Raw genomic sequence first — 14,686 nt, 5'->3', positions numbered from 1 at the left:
ACGGTTTTATTACAAGTACTACACAAAAATATTTCATCATTCAACTCTCTTTGTTGAATACCAGGGACTGACAAAAAATCTATGGACTTTACAATGGTGCCCGATGACTTAAAAAAAATTTGAACATCCTTCACTCGGCCACGTTGGGCCGTCTTTTATGCTATCAAAATAGGTCTGCTCTATAAGCGAGGGGTTTGCTCGCCTATCTGCGGCTGAAGATCTGTTTCTAGCACGTTCAACATCTCTATACTCGGGATCTTGGCGTTTAGCAGCCATACCCGCCTGGTTTCTATCACGTTCAACATCTCTATATTCGGGATCTTGGCGTTTAGCAGCCATACCCGCCTGGTTTCTATCACGTTCAACATCTCTATATTCGGGATCTTGGCGTTTAGCAGCTACATTCGCCTGGTTTCTATCACGTTCAACATCTCTATATTCGGGATCTTGGCGTTTAGCAGCCATACCCGCCTGGTTTCTAGCACGTTCAACATCTCTAAACTCAGGATCTTGGCGTTTAGCAGCCTTACAAGCCTGGTTTCTAGCACGTTCAACATCTCTAAACTCGGTATCTTGGCGTTTAACCGACTTATACAATTGGTTTCTGACACGTTCTCTTTCCCTATAATTTGGATCTTGGCGTTCAGTAGCCTTACTTAACTGATTTCTTACACGTTCGCTTGCTTTATACCATTCATCAACCCTTTTTAATTTCTTAGTAAATATTCCACCCTGATTTTCAATTTCACAATTTGACTCATTCTCTCGCTTTTTCCCCTTTGCTAGCGACTCCCTCTTACTGCATTCTTCATTTTGTCTCAAGATTCTTAATCTTTCTAAGGGATAGACATTACCATGGGACATACAAGGTACTTGTTCATCGCCATCGATTATTTCACTAATATTAGCATTATCATTTTGTACATTATTGGGTTCCTCATTAATAGATATGCCTAGGCTTACAGTACTTTCAATAGAGCTTTTATTTAATGCATCATCTTTCGCAGAATCATGGCCAACTGGCCTCGCGGTAGGACCAACATTGGGTTTGCTAGAACCTGTTCCGGAAACAGCCTTTTTTTCAGCTGCTAACACTCTTCTCCTTTCATTTTCTCGTTTCCTAAATTCAGGATCTGACCTTTTTACCCTCATTCTTTCCCTCGCCTTACGTTTCCTGATTTCCTCTTTACTTATTTTATTATCTTCCTCCATTTAATTATTAATCAGTTAAATACTCACAAAGATTGGCAAAATCAATCTCCTTCAGTAATACGTAACGCAGTTAAATACTCACAAAGATTGGCAAAATCAATCTCCTTCAGTAATACGTAACGCTTAAATATATTATTTGCCGAACAAAACTAATCGAGCAAATTTAACGCTTAACTTCTGCCTTTGAAATTCTCTCAAAGAGTGATTCAACTGTTTTAAAAAAGGTTTTTTTCGCAAATAGGGCGCTATCATATCAACCGCAATTCCGTCATATTTAAAAAATATACATTGCCAACACTTTTTTAGACACAATAGTGGAAGTTTTAGTCTCATTTAAAACATGAAAAACAATTATCTCATCTACAAATAGCTTACACATGTCTTTTTTACCAATTCCTAGCCGTTTGGATTTTTCTAAAGCAATCTTAGCACCAAAATATTTTTTGATACTAAATAAATGTTCTATATTCTTCATTTTTGAAAATATATTTTGAAGCGTTTATCATGATTACGCTCTACAGCTACACTAATCTTACACAAACAAGGAGTACTATAAACCCACTACTGGAAGCGGTATTTTTATTCAAACGTAAAACAATCTCTAGACATCGGTAAAAATGTCTCTATCACTCCTAGGTAACTGTATGCAAAAGATTTTACGACATAGTAACTCAAATTCATCTGATTATGTTTTTAACAAGTTTAAATCTAACTGGGAGTAAGATGAAAGGAGTAGAAGCTTATCTGTCTTAGGAAATATGAAATTTTATCTTAACAGTTCGTTAAATCATAAGTCTATAACGAAAAAACGCGGAAGGGGAAAACGAGCAGACAACAGCGATTTTTGGGGGTAGAAGGTTAAGAGCGCCATCTGCCGTCCGTGCCAAAGTTTAACTTCCCCTCGAAACGCAATGAGAAAGTGGATATAAAATAATACCTTCAGCTATTTAACTGCGTCGATATATTTAACGAATTGACCCATGACATGCCCTTAACACTGGCTTCTATGAATCCTATTTATTCTTGGATGCTAGGCAACAAGGTAGACGTAACAGTCTGTACCAAGTACCCAAGCATCCTTCAATAAACGCCTGGCAACATTGTGGTACGCATGGTACAACTAAAAAATAGGATGTGTATTTATCTTTCGACTCACTCCAAGCCGTTAAGCCCTCATTACAGAGGATTTGAAACACTATGGTAATTCATAGTGTCTCGAATCTATACGTTCCTGTCCATTATGAACAGTGCTGAGAGAATGATACATCAGAAAGAGCCATTCAAATCGAATTGCCGAAAATATTATCCATATTTTCATTTCATATAACAGAGAAAACAAATTATTATGGTTCTGAGAGGAGCTTCCCATTTTAGTTGTTGTTCTCAAAAATATATCGCAATGCACGGGCCTTGATAGATATAGGAGGCAATGAAGGAAATATATCACAACGCACGGGCCTTGATAGATATAGGAGGCAATGATTTATCGACTTCGGTACTTGAGAGATTTACCTTTAATATTTAAATAAATATAATTATTTTTAATTATTTTAATCGCCAGTAAATAACTTTAAAAATAGTTATCGTTAAAAATAAAGTTGTTCCTATTATCTTTCGAAACTTTGCTAATATTGACGTTTAAAGTGAAGGGTACCCCTCTTTCCCGCTTTTTACAAATCTTGGGATATATATACGATTCGTTTCCAATATAATAATAGATAAAAAACGCATTCGCGTGAACCTATGGTGGAAGCCCTGCCATTGGGAGGTTAGACGTTTCTCGTAACCCTAGCCAATCGCCGCGTATATCTTGAAACCAAACGATGCCGAAGGAAATGAAGGCAGAATGTACTGACTGGCGTCCATGTGGAATGGACAAAGACCTGAAGATGGTGGTGCTTAGAAGCTGGTGTCAATCAAGGTCTATAGAGTTGCCGCTTCGCTAATATAGGTTTGCTCACGCGCCCATCTTTTACCTTCGAAAATTCGCGACTTTTATTGGCTGCCGAATATGACGTCTCCCGTAGACCTTAGTGAAGCATCGTCTGCTTATGTATAGTCTTTCGAGGCGCGAGTTGTGCAGCTTGTGCTGTATTGGCATCCTCAAAGGTAAATTAATTACTTTATTCTGATAACTTTTTTGTATGAAATATTAATGCTAAATTAGGAAGCTTTTAGAGATATTTGGAACTTGCTTCTTTAGTTTATTTGTATTAAGACTTAAGGGATAAGACAAGGGACTCGGTTCGGGTTGTTATAACTTATTTGGGTGCAAAACCAAAATACTAATGTGAATAAATTGTATATTTTTAGATTCATACATAATAAAAATTTATGAGCCATGCCTGGAACAAGGTGCGCGGTCGCGACGTGCAATAATAGCCTAGTTTTAACCAAAAAGAATGATAGTACAAAACATATTGTGTATCACAAATTTCCAAATGACATTCATAGGAGAAAGGTTTGGGCATTTAAATGAACAGAAAAGCTTATATGTTTTTAAAAAATGACCTGCGATATCCATTACCAGGTTTGTCAACATTAAGGCGGTATGCATCAAAACTAAATTTAAGACAAGGAATTTTACAAGATGTTTTAAATATTATGAAACTAGCTGGATCTAAAAAATCAAATATAGAAAAAATATGTGTCATAACGTTTGACGAAATGAAAATTTCATCGCAATATGAATATGATGTGAAAGCCGATCAAGTAGTTGGAAAACATAGTCATAGAAACAACCTGTTTACATTGGCTTTGATACCAAAATGACTAAAAAACTGTTGTTGGACATAATATCCAAAGTTCATGAGGCAGGGTATTTAATAGTCTCATCTGTCTGTGATATGGGGGGAGGTAACATGGGTTTATGGAGAGAAATGGGTGTATCTATCCATAAAAATTGGTTTCAACATCCCATAGCAACTGATCAAATTATTTATTGCTTCGCTGATGCCCCACACGAGTTAAAACTAATAAGGAATTGGCTTTTGGATACAGGTTTTTTGATTGACGATACTCACGTTGATAAAAAACCTTTAGAACTTCTGCTTAAACTTGATAATAATGAAATTAAAATGTGTCCTAAGCTTAAAAAAATCCATTTAGAATGTCACGGTCCTACTAGGCAAAATGTTAAATTAGCTTCGCAACTATTGTCCAATACAGTTTCCAAAGCATTGCTATATATGTTAAAGACTAAAAGCGATGTAAATTTCGATGATATCCGAACTAAAGAATTAAGTGAGTTCATTGCAACTGTAGATAAATGGTTCGACGTATTTAACTCATACACAGAAAAAGATATTGTTGAAACAAAAATGGGTTTTGGATTACACTTAAAAAAACAAATAGCGGCCATTGATGAAATGAAGGACTTAATAACTAATATGAAATGTAAAGGCAAAAATGTTTTACAGTTGTTTCAGAAAGGTATTATAATTTCTATAAAATCTCTCAAAGATTTATTTTTTGACATGAAGAACAAATTCAATATAAAATTCATCTTGACTCATCGTTTGAACCAAGACTGTTTGGAAAATTTTTTTTCCCAAGTTCGCTCCAGAGGGGGATTGGATGATCACCCAACACCTCTTAATGCGCTTTATAGAATCCGAATGATTATTTTAGGGAAAAATCCCGGAATTTTAAATGATAAAGGTAATACAGTTGACATGAGTCAAGATGAATTCTTAGCTAATAGTATTTTACAGAAGGAAAATCAGCTCGGTGTCGCTGAAACTGCTGTAAACAATGAGACCTATTTACTAAGTGATATTTTGAAAAAAGCTTCTATAAAAACTGATATAGCTACTTCATTTATATCCCCTTTAGAAAGTTTTACAAGAGACCTTTTATATAGCAACACTAGCTCAGTCTCGGTAAATGTAAACCCAAAAAATGTTCCTAGGGAAATTGCTGATCCCAGTTTAAATTCAGTAAGATTTGGTACTAGTTCCTTATGCTCTGGAGAAATTGGTATTTTAAAGAGTAACCCAAGATGGTAATGAAGCAAACGAATTCTCAAAGCTTGAAGAAAATGGGCTAGAATACATGTCTGGTTTTATAGCCAAAAAATTCTATAAAAAATATGCCAATCTGGATTTAAGAGACTCAAGTCAGAGTGATCATTGTTATCAATTACCATCTTGGGCTACAATATTATCTTATGGCGGTTTAATTGTTCCTAGCTCTACTTTCTTAAAAGCAATGAATTCATTTGAAACCATTTTTCGTAATTTCCTTCCAAACAAAGTCCTCTCCAACGAAATAAATATTGTTAAAAACATATCCAATTCAATTCACCAAGAACATGAAACTTATCCTTTGGATTTAATCCATTCATTTGTCAAATTAAGAATTTTCATTAGAATGAAATATCACAATTCAATCAAGCCCAGCAAGACAGATTGTGGGAGAAAATTAGGTAAAAAATTTAAGAAAATTGTAAACTAAAGTTCCTATAATTGTTATAATTGGCTGGAGTTTTCAAATTAAGATCTCAAAACTCATCAATAGAAATAAAATTCATTTCATTGGAATTATACTTGGTTTAAATTTTTTTGGTCTAATGCATTGATTACTTATCACCGTTATTAAGTAATTGTAATCATTTTCCTCTTGAATTTAAAGAAAATCATAATAGGTACTGAACTATGAAGTTTGATAGAAGCATAAAGTTTCGGTTTCTGCCTTACTATTTATTAAAATGTGCACAATTATCTATGCCAAACCCTTTCTAATTATTTAATTTAAAAAATATATAAAAATTATGCCCTATAATTAGCGTTTTAAAAATAAATTTCATGGCAATTCTCATATAGTCTACCGTACAGAATCAAAACCGCGCGCGCTTGAGGTCTAAGGCTGACGTCACGTAAGGGGGGGTTGGAACAGACTCTAGAAATCGAAAATTTATCTCAGGCGAGCGAGCACCCGTTGGGTGTCAATGTGGAATTGACGAAGAACAGAAGATGGTGGTGCATAGAAGCTGGTGTCAATGTGGAATTGACGAAGAACAGAAGATGGTGGTGCATAGAAGCTGACGTCAAGGTGAAATTGACGAAGAACAGAAGATGGTGGTGCTTGGAAGCCAGCAAGTACAGACTAGTGTCCAAAACTGGTTTTGTGGGAACTCAAGTAGAATAGCCAGCGGAGACAAACACAATTTTCCAAATTTCCGTGAACTGTCAATGCAGTCCGGAAATTGGGAACACGTTTGCTCCGATACGCAAACTGCGAACGCGGTCAAGTGGGGTGTGACAGACAGACACACACACATACACACACGATCGTTACTGAACCTCTCCGTGACATGCGTCACTCGGAGAGGTAAAAATTAAAAATAATAGTTGATTTAGATATGCATATATGCAAACAATAGTGTAAAAGTTCCGATGAGATAATTTAGTTAATTTACTGAAATATTCTGCATTCATATCGCTTCAAAGCAAGGGGTCCGTGGCTTAGTGGTTAAAGCGCCAGTCTTGTAAACAGGAGATCATGAGTTCGATTCTCGTCGGAGCCTCGCTGTTATGTTACTTGAACTAGATTTTGTAACTATTAAATTTTGAAAAATTAAAAATAATTCTAGAGGGCCGGTAGGCCCTTCTAGATAAGAACCCACACCCTCCCGTAATGTTAAAGAAATAATTCACAGATTTTAGGCTTAGCGTCCCATAGAAAAAGCATGGGATTTTTGGTGGTCCACTCCATCGAATAACTCAGAAACTACTTCGAAGTTAAGGTTCGGAACACTTTTGAATTATCAAGCAACTATTGAATGTTGAACTTCTGAAGTTTGATTAAGAACAATTAATTCTAAGTATTTTATTTTAATTAATTTATAAATCATGGTATAACCGTTACATATATTACACTGTTTGCATAGCATTTTATTCAGCCTTCGTCGGGTTTGTGACGCATAGGATAACGCGTCTGCCTATGGAGCAGAAGATTGCAGGTTCAAGTCCTGGCAAGCTCGGTGTTTATTTTTACAGATCTTTTATTCAACATAAATGAAATAATCCTATAAATACAATGTTTGGATAATTTTTTTGTTACGAAATAGGGGCTTGTGGCATAATGGCTAACGCGTTTGCATTCGAGGCAAAACATTGCAGGTTCGAGTCCTGGCAAGCTCGGTGTTTATTTTAACAGATCTTTTATTCGACATAAATGATATAATCCTATAAATACAATGTTTGGATAATTTTTTTGTCACGAAATACGGGGTTGTGGCGTAATGGATAACGCGTTTGCATTCGAGGCAAAACATTGCAGGTTCGAGTCTTAGAAACCGCGTTGTCTATTTTTGATGAAGAATCTTAGTATATAAAAGGGAAAATTCTTAAATAACAAACTTTCAATGAAATAGGCGCGTGCTGGCGCGTGGTTTAGAAATAACGTTTTTTTTAAACCTATACAAAAAGGTCAACTAAACTTAATTGAGTCACCAACCGCCTTTTTGTGTGAAATAAGTTACCACCCGCCTATCTATGGTGAATTAATTTACCACCCTTCTACCAATTGTGAATTAATTTACCACTTCCCTGCCAAATGATTTAAAATTTTAATCTTTCCCATAAAATAATGAGAGGCACTTGGAGTGAGCCAACTGGAACATCGAATTAATGACGTTTGACAAGCATATTATTATTTTTATAATAGATTAATACAAATTAAGCTGAAGGAACAGATATTATATAAAAAAGACTTGGTTTGCCCAAGCCTTAAAAACAAAAGGATACGAGTTTTTCCAGTTGTCTGAAGCGCGGATATTTTTTCTATTGAATTTTAAAGACAATCCGTATTTTACTACTCTTTAGAATTTAATTCAATCACCTGATTTTACTGCTAATGGACTAGTTTCCTAAAAATTAATTGAAATAAAATAATTACTTATCTCAGATTTTTCAACAACAATTCCATTTTCCTGAAACATTTAATCATGCATTTATTATTTTAAGGGATATCGTGTAAACTCAACCAACACTTCTAAAATCTTCCCCACAAGTACTGATATACACAGTTCAATAATTGTGATTGTGCTTAAAGAAGAAACGAACCTCTTTATCAAATATAAGAAAGGTGATAACAGCCCCCTTTTGTATTCGAAAAGACCGCATATAATACATAATTAATGAGAATATTATTTGAAAATTAAAGTACGTTCTCCATTGAAAAGAAAAGAAAATTCATGATAAAATGTTTCAGGAAAATGGAATTGTTGTTGAAAAATCTGAGTTAAGTAATTTTTTTATTTCAATTAATTTTTAGGAAACTAGTCCATTAGCAGTAAAATCAGGTGATTGAATTAAATTCTAAAGAGTAGTAAAATACGGATTGTCTTTAAAATTCAATAGAAAAAATATCCGCGCTTCAGACAACTGGAAAAACTCGTATCCTTTTGTTTTTAAGGCTTGGGCAAACCAAGTCTTTTTTATATAATAGTTGATTTAGATATGCATATATGCAAACAATAGTGTAAAAGTTCCGATGAGATAATTTAGTTAATTTACTGAAATATTCAGCATTCATATCGCTTCAAAGCAAGGGCTCCGTGGCTTAATGGTTAAAGCGCCTGTCTAGTAAACATGAGATCATGAGTTCGATTCTCGTCGGAGCCTCGCTGTTATGTTACTTGAACTAGATTTCGTAGCTATTAAATTTTGAAAAATTAATATAATAGGGTAAAAATTCCGATGAGTTAATTTAGTTAAATTACTGGAATATTCAGCATTCTTGTCGCTTCAAAGCAAGGGCTCCGTGGCTTAGTAATTAAAGCGCCTGTCTAGTAAACAGTAGATCATGAGTTCGATTCTCGTCGGAGCCTCGCTGTTATATTACTTGAACTAGATTTCGTAGCTATCAAATTTTGAAAAAATCAAAAATAATAGTTGATTTAGATATGCTTTTATGCAAACAACAGGGTAACATTTCCGACGAGATAATTTAGTTAATTTACTGAAATATTCTGCATTCATATCGCTTCAAAGCAAGGGCTCCGTGGCTTAGTGGTTAAAGCGACTGTCTAGTAAACAGGAGATCATGGGTTCGATTCTCGTCGGAGCCTCGCTGTTATGTTACTTGAACTAGATTTCGTAGTTATTAAATTTTGAAAAACTAAAACAATAGGTAAAAATTCCGATGAGTTAATTTAGTTAAATTACTGGAATATTCAGCATTCTTGTCGCTTCAAAGCAAGGGCTCCGTGGCTTAGTGGTTAAAGCGCCTGTCTAGTAAACAGGAGATCATAAGTTCGATTCTCGTTGGAGCCTTGCTGTTATGTTACTTGATCTAGAGTTCGTAGATATTAAATTTTGAAAAATTAAAACAATAGGGTAAAAGTTCCGATGAGTTAATTTAGTTAAAGAGTTACTGACAGATAATTTGAATGAGGTTAAATTTCATGTTGAAAATAAAGTTTGGGCCTCTAAGAAATTATCGGTATAAATTTTCCCCATTAAAAATTGGTTTAGTAATTAGAAACTTAATTCTAATCTTAACTGGGCACTATTACCAATTTGAAATCGTCCAGGGGGAGTGGCTAAGGTATGACGTAGGTGAGTTGAGTTATCATTATTGGATAGATCAAAGCTAGTAACTTTTCTATGCTACCAAGTCTATACTGAACTTGAAAAATGGAATCCGACTCCTCTTCAGGTGATGTGTTTTACTCCGCTTTATCGAGTAATGATAGTAATATTGAAGAATCTCTCGAGTCAAGTAATTACGAGACTGAAAATTCGGAAGTTAGTGATAGTGATAATAGTTTAGGCCTTGGCGCTGTGCAAAATCCTGTCCACGGAGTATTGCCTTATCAATTTGAACCCTTGGCTTCTTCAAGTTCTGAAGATGAAAACCCACGACCTGAACCTGAAAACCCTAGATTAGGGAACTCAGATTGGTAAGATATAACTCTTTTGAGTTTTACATAGCCTTATTATTTGTGCCTGTATCTAAAGATTATTTTTAGGTGCATCTGCGGATACTGTGTTATTATGCCAACTGCTGAGGAGAGCATTTGTTGCAGGGAAAAACCTGAACTAGAAGAGTTCATTACCAACGGAACCTGCATTACTCAGAACGACGAGTTTGACGAAACGTGTATCCGCAGAAACCAACTGAGGTTGGCGTATCTGGAGTTTGTAAACCCTGACGGCGGAGAAAGATTTCTTGAACCCCCCGAAGGGTTTATACACAAGTAAGTTAATTTCTCTGAATATTGCTACTAACGTCCTAAGTAAATTTATCTCATACTGTAAATCAAGATAGAAAATTAAGTCAGTTTTACGCTAAATTTAGTTGTTATAACCGCTATTTAACCTGATTAAAATTTAAAAATATAGATTCTAATAATTTTTTTTCCAATTTAACAGGACTTATAGATACCTGGCTTATCGGAGGTTCATGCGCTGGATATATTGGTTTTTACCAGGTACACGTTTACCAATACCCAGTTGTGTCATCAGTAAAATCCGTAACGCGCACCCTTCCGACGAGTATTGCGGATTTAGACACTTCCGTGTAAGACAAAGAAGGGGCCGCGGTCGTCGATATTGAAAAGACAACACTCCATGAACAGGATTTTGCACACCAGCAACGCCTAAACTATTATTACTATCATTAACTGCCGAATTTTCAATTTTGTAAATACTTGACTCCTGAGATTATTCGAAATTATTATCATTACTTGACAAACCGGAGTAAAAAACATTCACCAAAGGATAAAAAAATTACAAGAAAGATAGCTTTTCAAAACAGTTATTTTAATAAATCATTTCATTGCTTTTTAAAACGCTTTGCTTTTTCATATGAGGCTACCGCGTCAGATTTAGATGGATGTTCATATTTTGAAGCCAAAGGTTTGGGGGCTTCTCCTAAAGATTCCCCGCTCTTTTCAAACCCAGTTTGATAGCTTTCTTCAGAAGCAAAAGAACATGTAGTTGCCATGAGGTTTTCTACATAACCTAGGGTGAACAAAGTGGTTGATAATTTTAAGAAAAATTCTTCAGGTATAAAAAATTATACTTTCATAAACTTACGATAAGTCGACGCAGCCATGATTGGCCTTACAGAATATTCCCCAGCCTTGTATTTTGGAAAGAATATATTCCACCGTCTTTCACCATTTTTGGTGATAGCTTGTAATTTATCCGAATTTTCATTATAATGAAGCGCGGCTAAACAAAGTCTGGCTTCCATTCCATGGAAAGAATAGTGCGTGTGTTTGGGAGCAAATTGTATTACTACTGCATGGAAAGCTTCTACAGAAGACGTCTGGCATATCCAGGCTAGCTGCGCTATGCCCTTTACAAAACTGTCTATAATTTGTTTTAGAGATGCGAAAGCAATTTCTGAAACTTTAAGCCATTTCCGTGGTCGGTCTTTAGTTTTTTCTAGGGTACCGTGAGCACACTCTGGAAATGGTTCACCGTGGCCTCTGTGTTTGTTGGTAACATGGCGTAAAATGGATTTCCATTTTGCTTGCATGAGGTTGCCATCACCATCACTGGAACTAACGATCCAGTACAAATGGTTCTGGATACTTTTGCTCCTTTTGAGTAGAACTTCCATGGTTTTTTTCTTGCCACAGACTTTTGCAATTTTGGACTTGACAGCTAAAATAATTAAATAATAATACTTATTACTTAATCACAACTAATAAGAAATAATAATAATACAATAATACGAAATAATAATAATAATTATAATATAAACTTACATTTTACTAAATGCCATACGTCAAAAAGATGTCTTATTTGTGGATAATGTTTCCTCAAAAAACTTCTAATTTGTATGTGCCTATCTCTCACCAAAAACGCTATTTCCAACCCTCGGTCAAAGAGAAACTTCAGTCCTAATTTCAAGCCTTCCAGCTCCATAGCAACGCTATTCTTTACTTGATTACTCTAAATGAAGAAACATTTTTAGAAATGCTATTTACGTAAATCTTAGAACAAATAAAAACATATTCTTACTTGAAGTAATACGAGGTGAATAACTTTTTTGATTCGGGCTTCCAAAAAGGTATAGTTTCCGTATTTTGCGCAGAAACCAGGGCTGCAAAATCTGCCATCCCCTCCAATTTCAAGTTTTTGGCCATGTAAAGAATCCAAAAGGCTTTTTTGTTCATCATGCCATACCTATATGTATACAATGTTATTAGGCACAAATTTATTACCATATAAACAAAATTAGAAATAGCATACTGTTCTAATCGCTCGAAAAAGATATGCTTTTTGAAGCCTGTAATATGTTCGCAAATCGAACATGACAATCTGAGAAAATTGGAACATTCTTATTGATTTCCCTGGATTAAGTCCAGAAAAGAGAATAGCAGCTGCAGTTAAAATATTCAAAGCTGGCTTTCTTCCAATCAAAGGTTGGCTGCTCCACACATGACGATGGTTATTTGGGCAGTGAGTTTCGATGGTTATCATCGATCCATTGACATTTGATTTAATTGAGCACTTTGATAAGCACTGACTACAAAAAGCGAAGAGTTGGAGGAGAGCAGCTTCAAATACTATGAACTTCCGCTCAGTAACTGGATTAATTCCTTCAAAACTTCTAGAACTAGAAATTAAATAAGATCTTTGAAATTTATTTTCAATTATCTGATAACTGTCAACACCAAAAATATCTTACTCGTGTACATCTTCTTCAGCTGTAGATGATATGTTGAAGCTCGATTCCAATGGATCTGAACGAGATCCGGCATCTACCTCCTCATCCTCTTCAAAATCATAGCAGTCATCGTCATTCCGTGATTGTAAAAACTGGTTTATTAGGCTCTCCTTATTTTCATTGTGAAAATCAGTTTGCGTGGTTTTGTCAGCGAGGTCTACCATAGCTACGCCAGCTTGATGACCTAAAATAATTCAGGGTTTCAGATAAAAATTATTTTAAAACTTCAATCATCGCGAAACTTACATTTGTTGCTTTGTTTTATTTGCGTTTGCGTTCCAAATGCTTTTGCTCCAGGCGAGAATAATAACTGAGTTCCTCGACTTTTAGTTTTTGGAAAAACAACACACTGAATTCCAATCGACGGATTAGAGAAGGTATCGGAATCCTAAAAATTTAAAAGTTAAAAATTGGTGTTCAATAAATAAACAGATACAATTAGTACAGATAGTTCTCGCAGCGACTGGAGAACAAACTCACCATTAATTTAGCCCTCTTTCTCGGTAGCATTAAACCTTCAGTGTAATCAGTTTCTAAAGTTTCCGAAGGTTCATGAACGCTTTCTAGACTCTCCACGGAAGTTGATGCACACGCTTCCATTGATGGCAAATTAACCGAACTTATCACACTTAGGCCTACACCCGATTCCACATTTTGAGTACCGAAAATTGTTGGAACAGAACCACGAGCCAGGAATTTAGAACCGTACCGTTTAATAGGACTAATGTTAATCAAAGCACCGGGTTTATGTTCATAGCAATCGCTCGTAAAATGAACAGAACAAACGCGGCTACTTTTCGTGATTTTAGATTCTGAAACTCCAACATTTTCAATCCAAACCTTTCGAATGTCTTCGTTTTTAGGAAAACAATGGAATAGTATTGACGGTGCTTTAGTTTTGTTATTGTTTTTGCAACCCGGAACAATACATTTATAAGAGTAATTACTCATACTGACTTCTACAAACTAAACTTTAAAAATGAAGTTAACTAAATCAAGTTAGACTGAATTTTTAGCCGCCCTGAGCTCAGCTGAGATATCTTAAGCCTCGGCGCAATATTTACCAAGCAGGCGACTAAAGATGGAGTAGGCGGAGTTTCCTTCCCAGATCGTGACGTACATACCTTGAAAAAACAATTTGGTCAAGACCACAGTGTGAAAATATTCAAACGTAGGCGGGGCCACGTGGACAATTGGAGTCACTTTCAAATTGTAATTTCAAGGTTAAAAGTAATTTAAATGTAACAAATATCGATATTTTCGAAATCTACGTATAGGAAAGCATAAAATAAACTACAAACTAAGAGAATATAAGATCATGTACTATATGTGTCTATAACTCTTTAAATTACTGGAATATTCAGCATTCATGTCGCTTCAAAGCAAGGCCTCCGTGGCTTAGTGGTTAAAGTGCCTGTCTAGTATACATAAGATCATGAGTTCGATTCTCGTCGGAGCCTCGCTGTTATATTACTTGAACTAGATTTCGTAGCTATCAAATTTTGAAAAATTAAAATAATAGGGTAAAAATTTCGATGAGTTAATTTAGTTAATTTACTGAAATATTCAGCATTCATGTCGCTTCAAAGCACGGGTTCGTGGCTTAGTGGTTAAAGCGCCTGTCTAGTAAACAGGAGATCATAAGTTCGATTCTCGTCGGAGCCTTGCTGTTATGTTACTTGATCTAGATTTCGTAGCTAATAAATTTTGAAAGATTAAAACAATAGTGTTAAAGTTCCAATGAGATAATTTAGTTAATTTACTGAAATTCAGCATTCATATC

At 35.3% G+C, this 14,686-nt stretch overlaps 2 protein-coding genes and 3 non-coding genes across 6 annotated transcripts; 4 read left to right on the top strand and 1 right to left on the bottom strand.

Moving 5' to 3' along the window:
* The first annotated feature begins 6,666 nt into the window (after window positions 1-6,666).
* TRNAT-UGU (transfer RNA threonine (anticodon UGU)) lies at window positions 6,667-6,739 on the top strand. The gene has a single exon. It is a non-coding gene; the product is annotated as a tRNA-Thr (tRNA).
* Window positions 6,740-8,767: 2,028 nt separating this feature from the next.
* TRNAT-AGU (transfer RNA threonine (anticodon AGU)) lies at window positions 8,768-8,840 on the top strand. The gene has a single exon. It is a non-coding gene; the product is annotated as a tRNA-Thr (tRNA).
* A 373-nt stretch (window positions 8,841-9,213) lies between these two features.
* Window positions 9,214-9,286, top strand: TRNAT-AGU (transfer RNA threonine (anticodon AGU)). Its single transcript has one exon. It is a non-coding gene; the product is annotated as a tRNA-Thr (tRNA).
* Window positions 9,287-9,586: 300 nt separating this feature from the next.
* On the top strand, window positions 9,587-10,949 carry LOC149641493 (uncharacterized). The gene is made up of 3 exons (XM_089850593.1): window positions 9,587-10,120; window positions 10,190-10,417; window positions 10,593-10,949. Exons 1-3 carry the CDS (start codon window positions 9,855-9,857, stop codon window positions 10,774-10,776), a joined length of 678 nt encoding a protein of 225 aa, XP_089706719.1. The 5' UTR covers window positions 9,587-9,854; the 3' UTR covers window positions 10,777-10,949.
* Window positions 10,950-10,961: 12 nt separating this feature from the next.
* LOC149641492 (uncharacterized) lies at window positions 10,962-14,553 on the bottom strand. Of its 2 annotated transcripts, XM_089850592.1 has the most exons (10): window positions 14,462-14,553; window positions 13,384-14,395; window positions 13,150-13,291; window positions 12,865-13,087; window positions 12,426-12,792; window positions 12,195-12,359; window positions 11,939-12,125; window positions 11,622-11,834; window positions 11,259-11,537; window positions 10,962-11,183 (listed from the first exon to the last, which is right to left on the bottom strand). In XM_089850592.1, the coding sequence occupies exons 2-10, from the start codon at window positions 13,852-13,854 to the stop codon at window positions 10,996-10,998; spliced, it is 2,235 nt and encodes a 744-aa protein (XP_089706718.1). In that variant the 5' UTR covers window positions 13,855-14,395; window positions 14,462-14,553; the 3' UTR covers window positions 10,962-10,995. The 2 variants fall into 2 exon arrangements, with proteins under 2 accessions (XP_089706718.1, XP_089706717.1); XM_089850591.1 differs by having other exon boundaries at window positions 11,259-11,834.
* Between the last annotated feature and the right edge of the window lie 133 nt (window positions 14,554-14,686).

The sequence above is a fragment of the Phalangium opilio genome, unplaced genomic scaffold (assembly GCF_054372755.1).
Source record: "Phalangium opilio isolate 3A_F unplaced genomic scaffold, DU_Popi_V2 ptg000092l_1, whole genome shotgun sequence".
Classification (NCBI taxonomy): Eukaryota; Metazoa; Arthropoda; class Arachnida; order Opiliones; family Phalangiidae; genus Phalangium; species Phalangium opilio.
Note: the sequence above shows the minus strand (reverse complement) of the source record. Positions and strands in the feature narration are given on the sequence as shown.

Excerpts from the sequence above, each read along its gene's own strand:
- LOC149641492 (XM_089850591.1), bottom strand. The coding sequence starts at position 13,854 with ATGAGTAATTACTCTTATAAATGTATTGTTCCGGGTTGCAAAAACAAT. Across the intron at positions 11,835-11,938 it reads CGTATGGCATTTAGTAAAAT|CTGTCAAGTCCAAAATTGCA; the intron begins GTAAGTTTATAT and ends TAATTATTTTAG. Across the intron at positions 11,184-11,258 it reads CATGGCTGCGTCGACTTATC|GTTATGTAGAAAACCTCATG; the intron begins GTAAGTTTATGA and ends TGTTCACCCTAG.
- LOC149641493 (XM_089850593.1), top strand. The coding sequence starts at position 9,855 with ATGGAATCCGACTCCTCTTCAGGTGATGTGTTTTACTCCGCTTTATCG. Across the intron at positions 10,121-10,189 it reads AGATTAGGGAACTCAGATTG|GTGCATCTGCGGATACTGTG; the intron begins GTAAGATATAAC and ends GATTATTTTTAG. Across the intron at positions 10,418-10,592 it reads CCCGAAGGGTTTATACACAA|GACTTATAGATACCTGGCTT; the intron begins GTAAGTTAATTT and ends CCAATTTAACAG.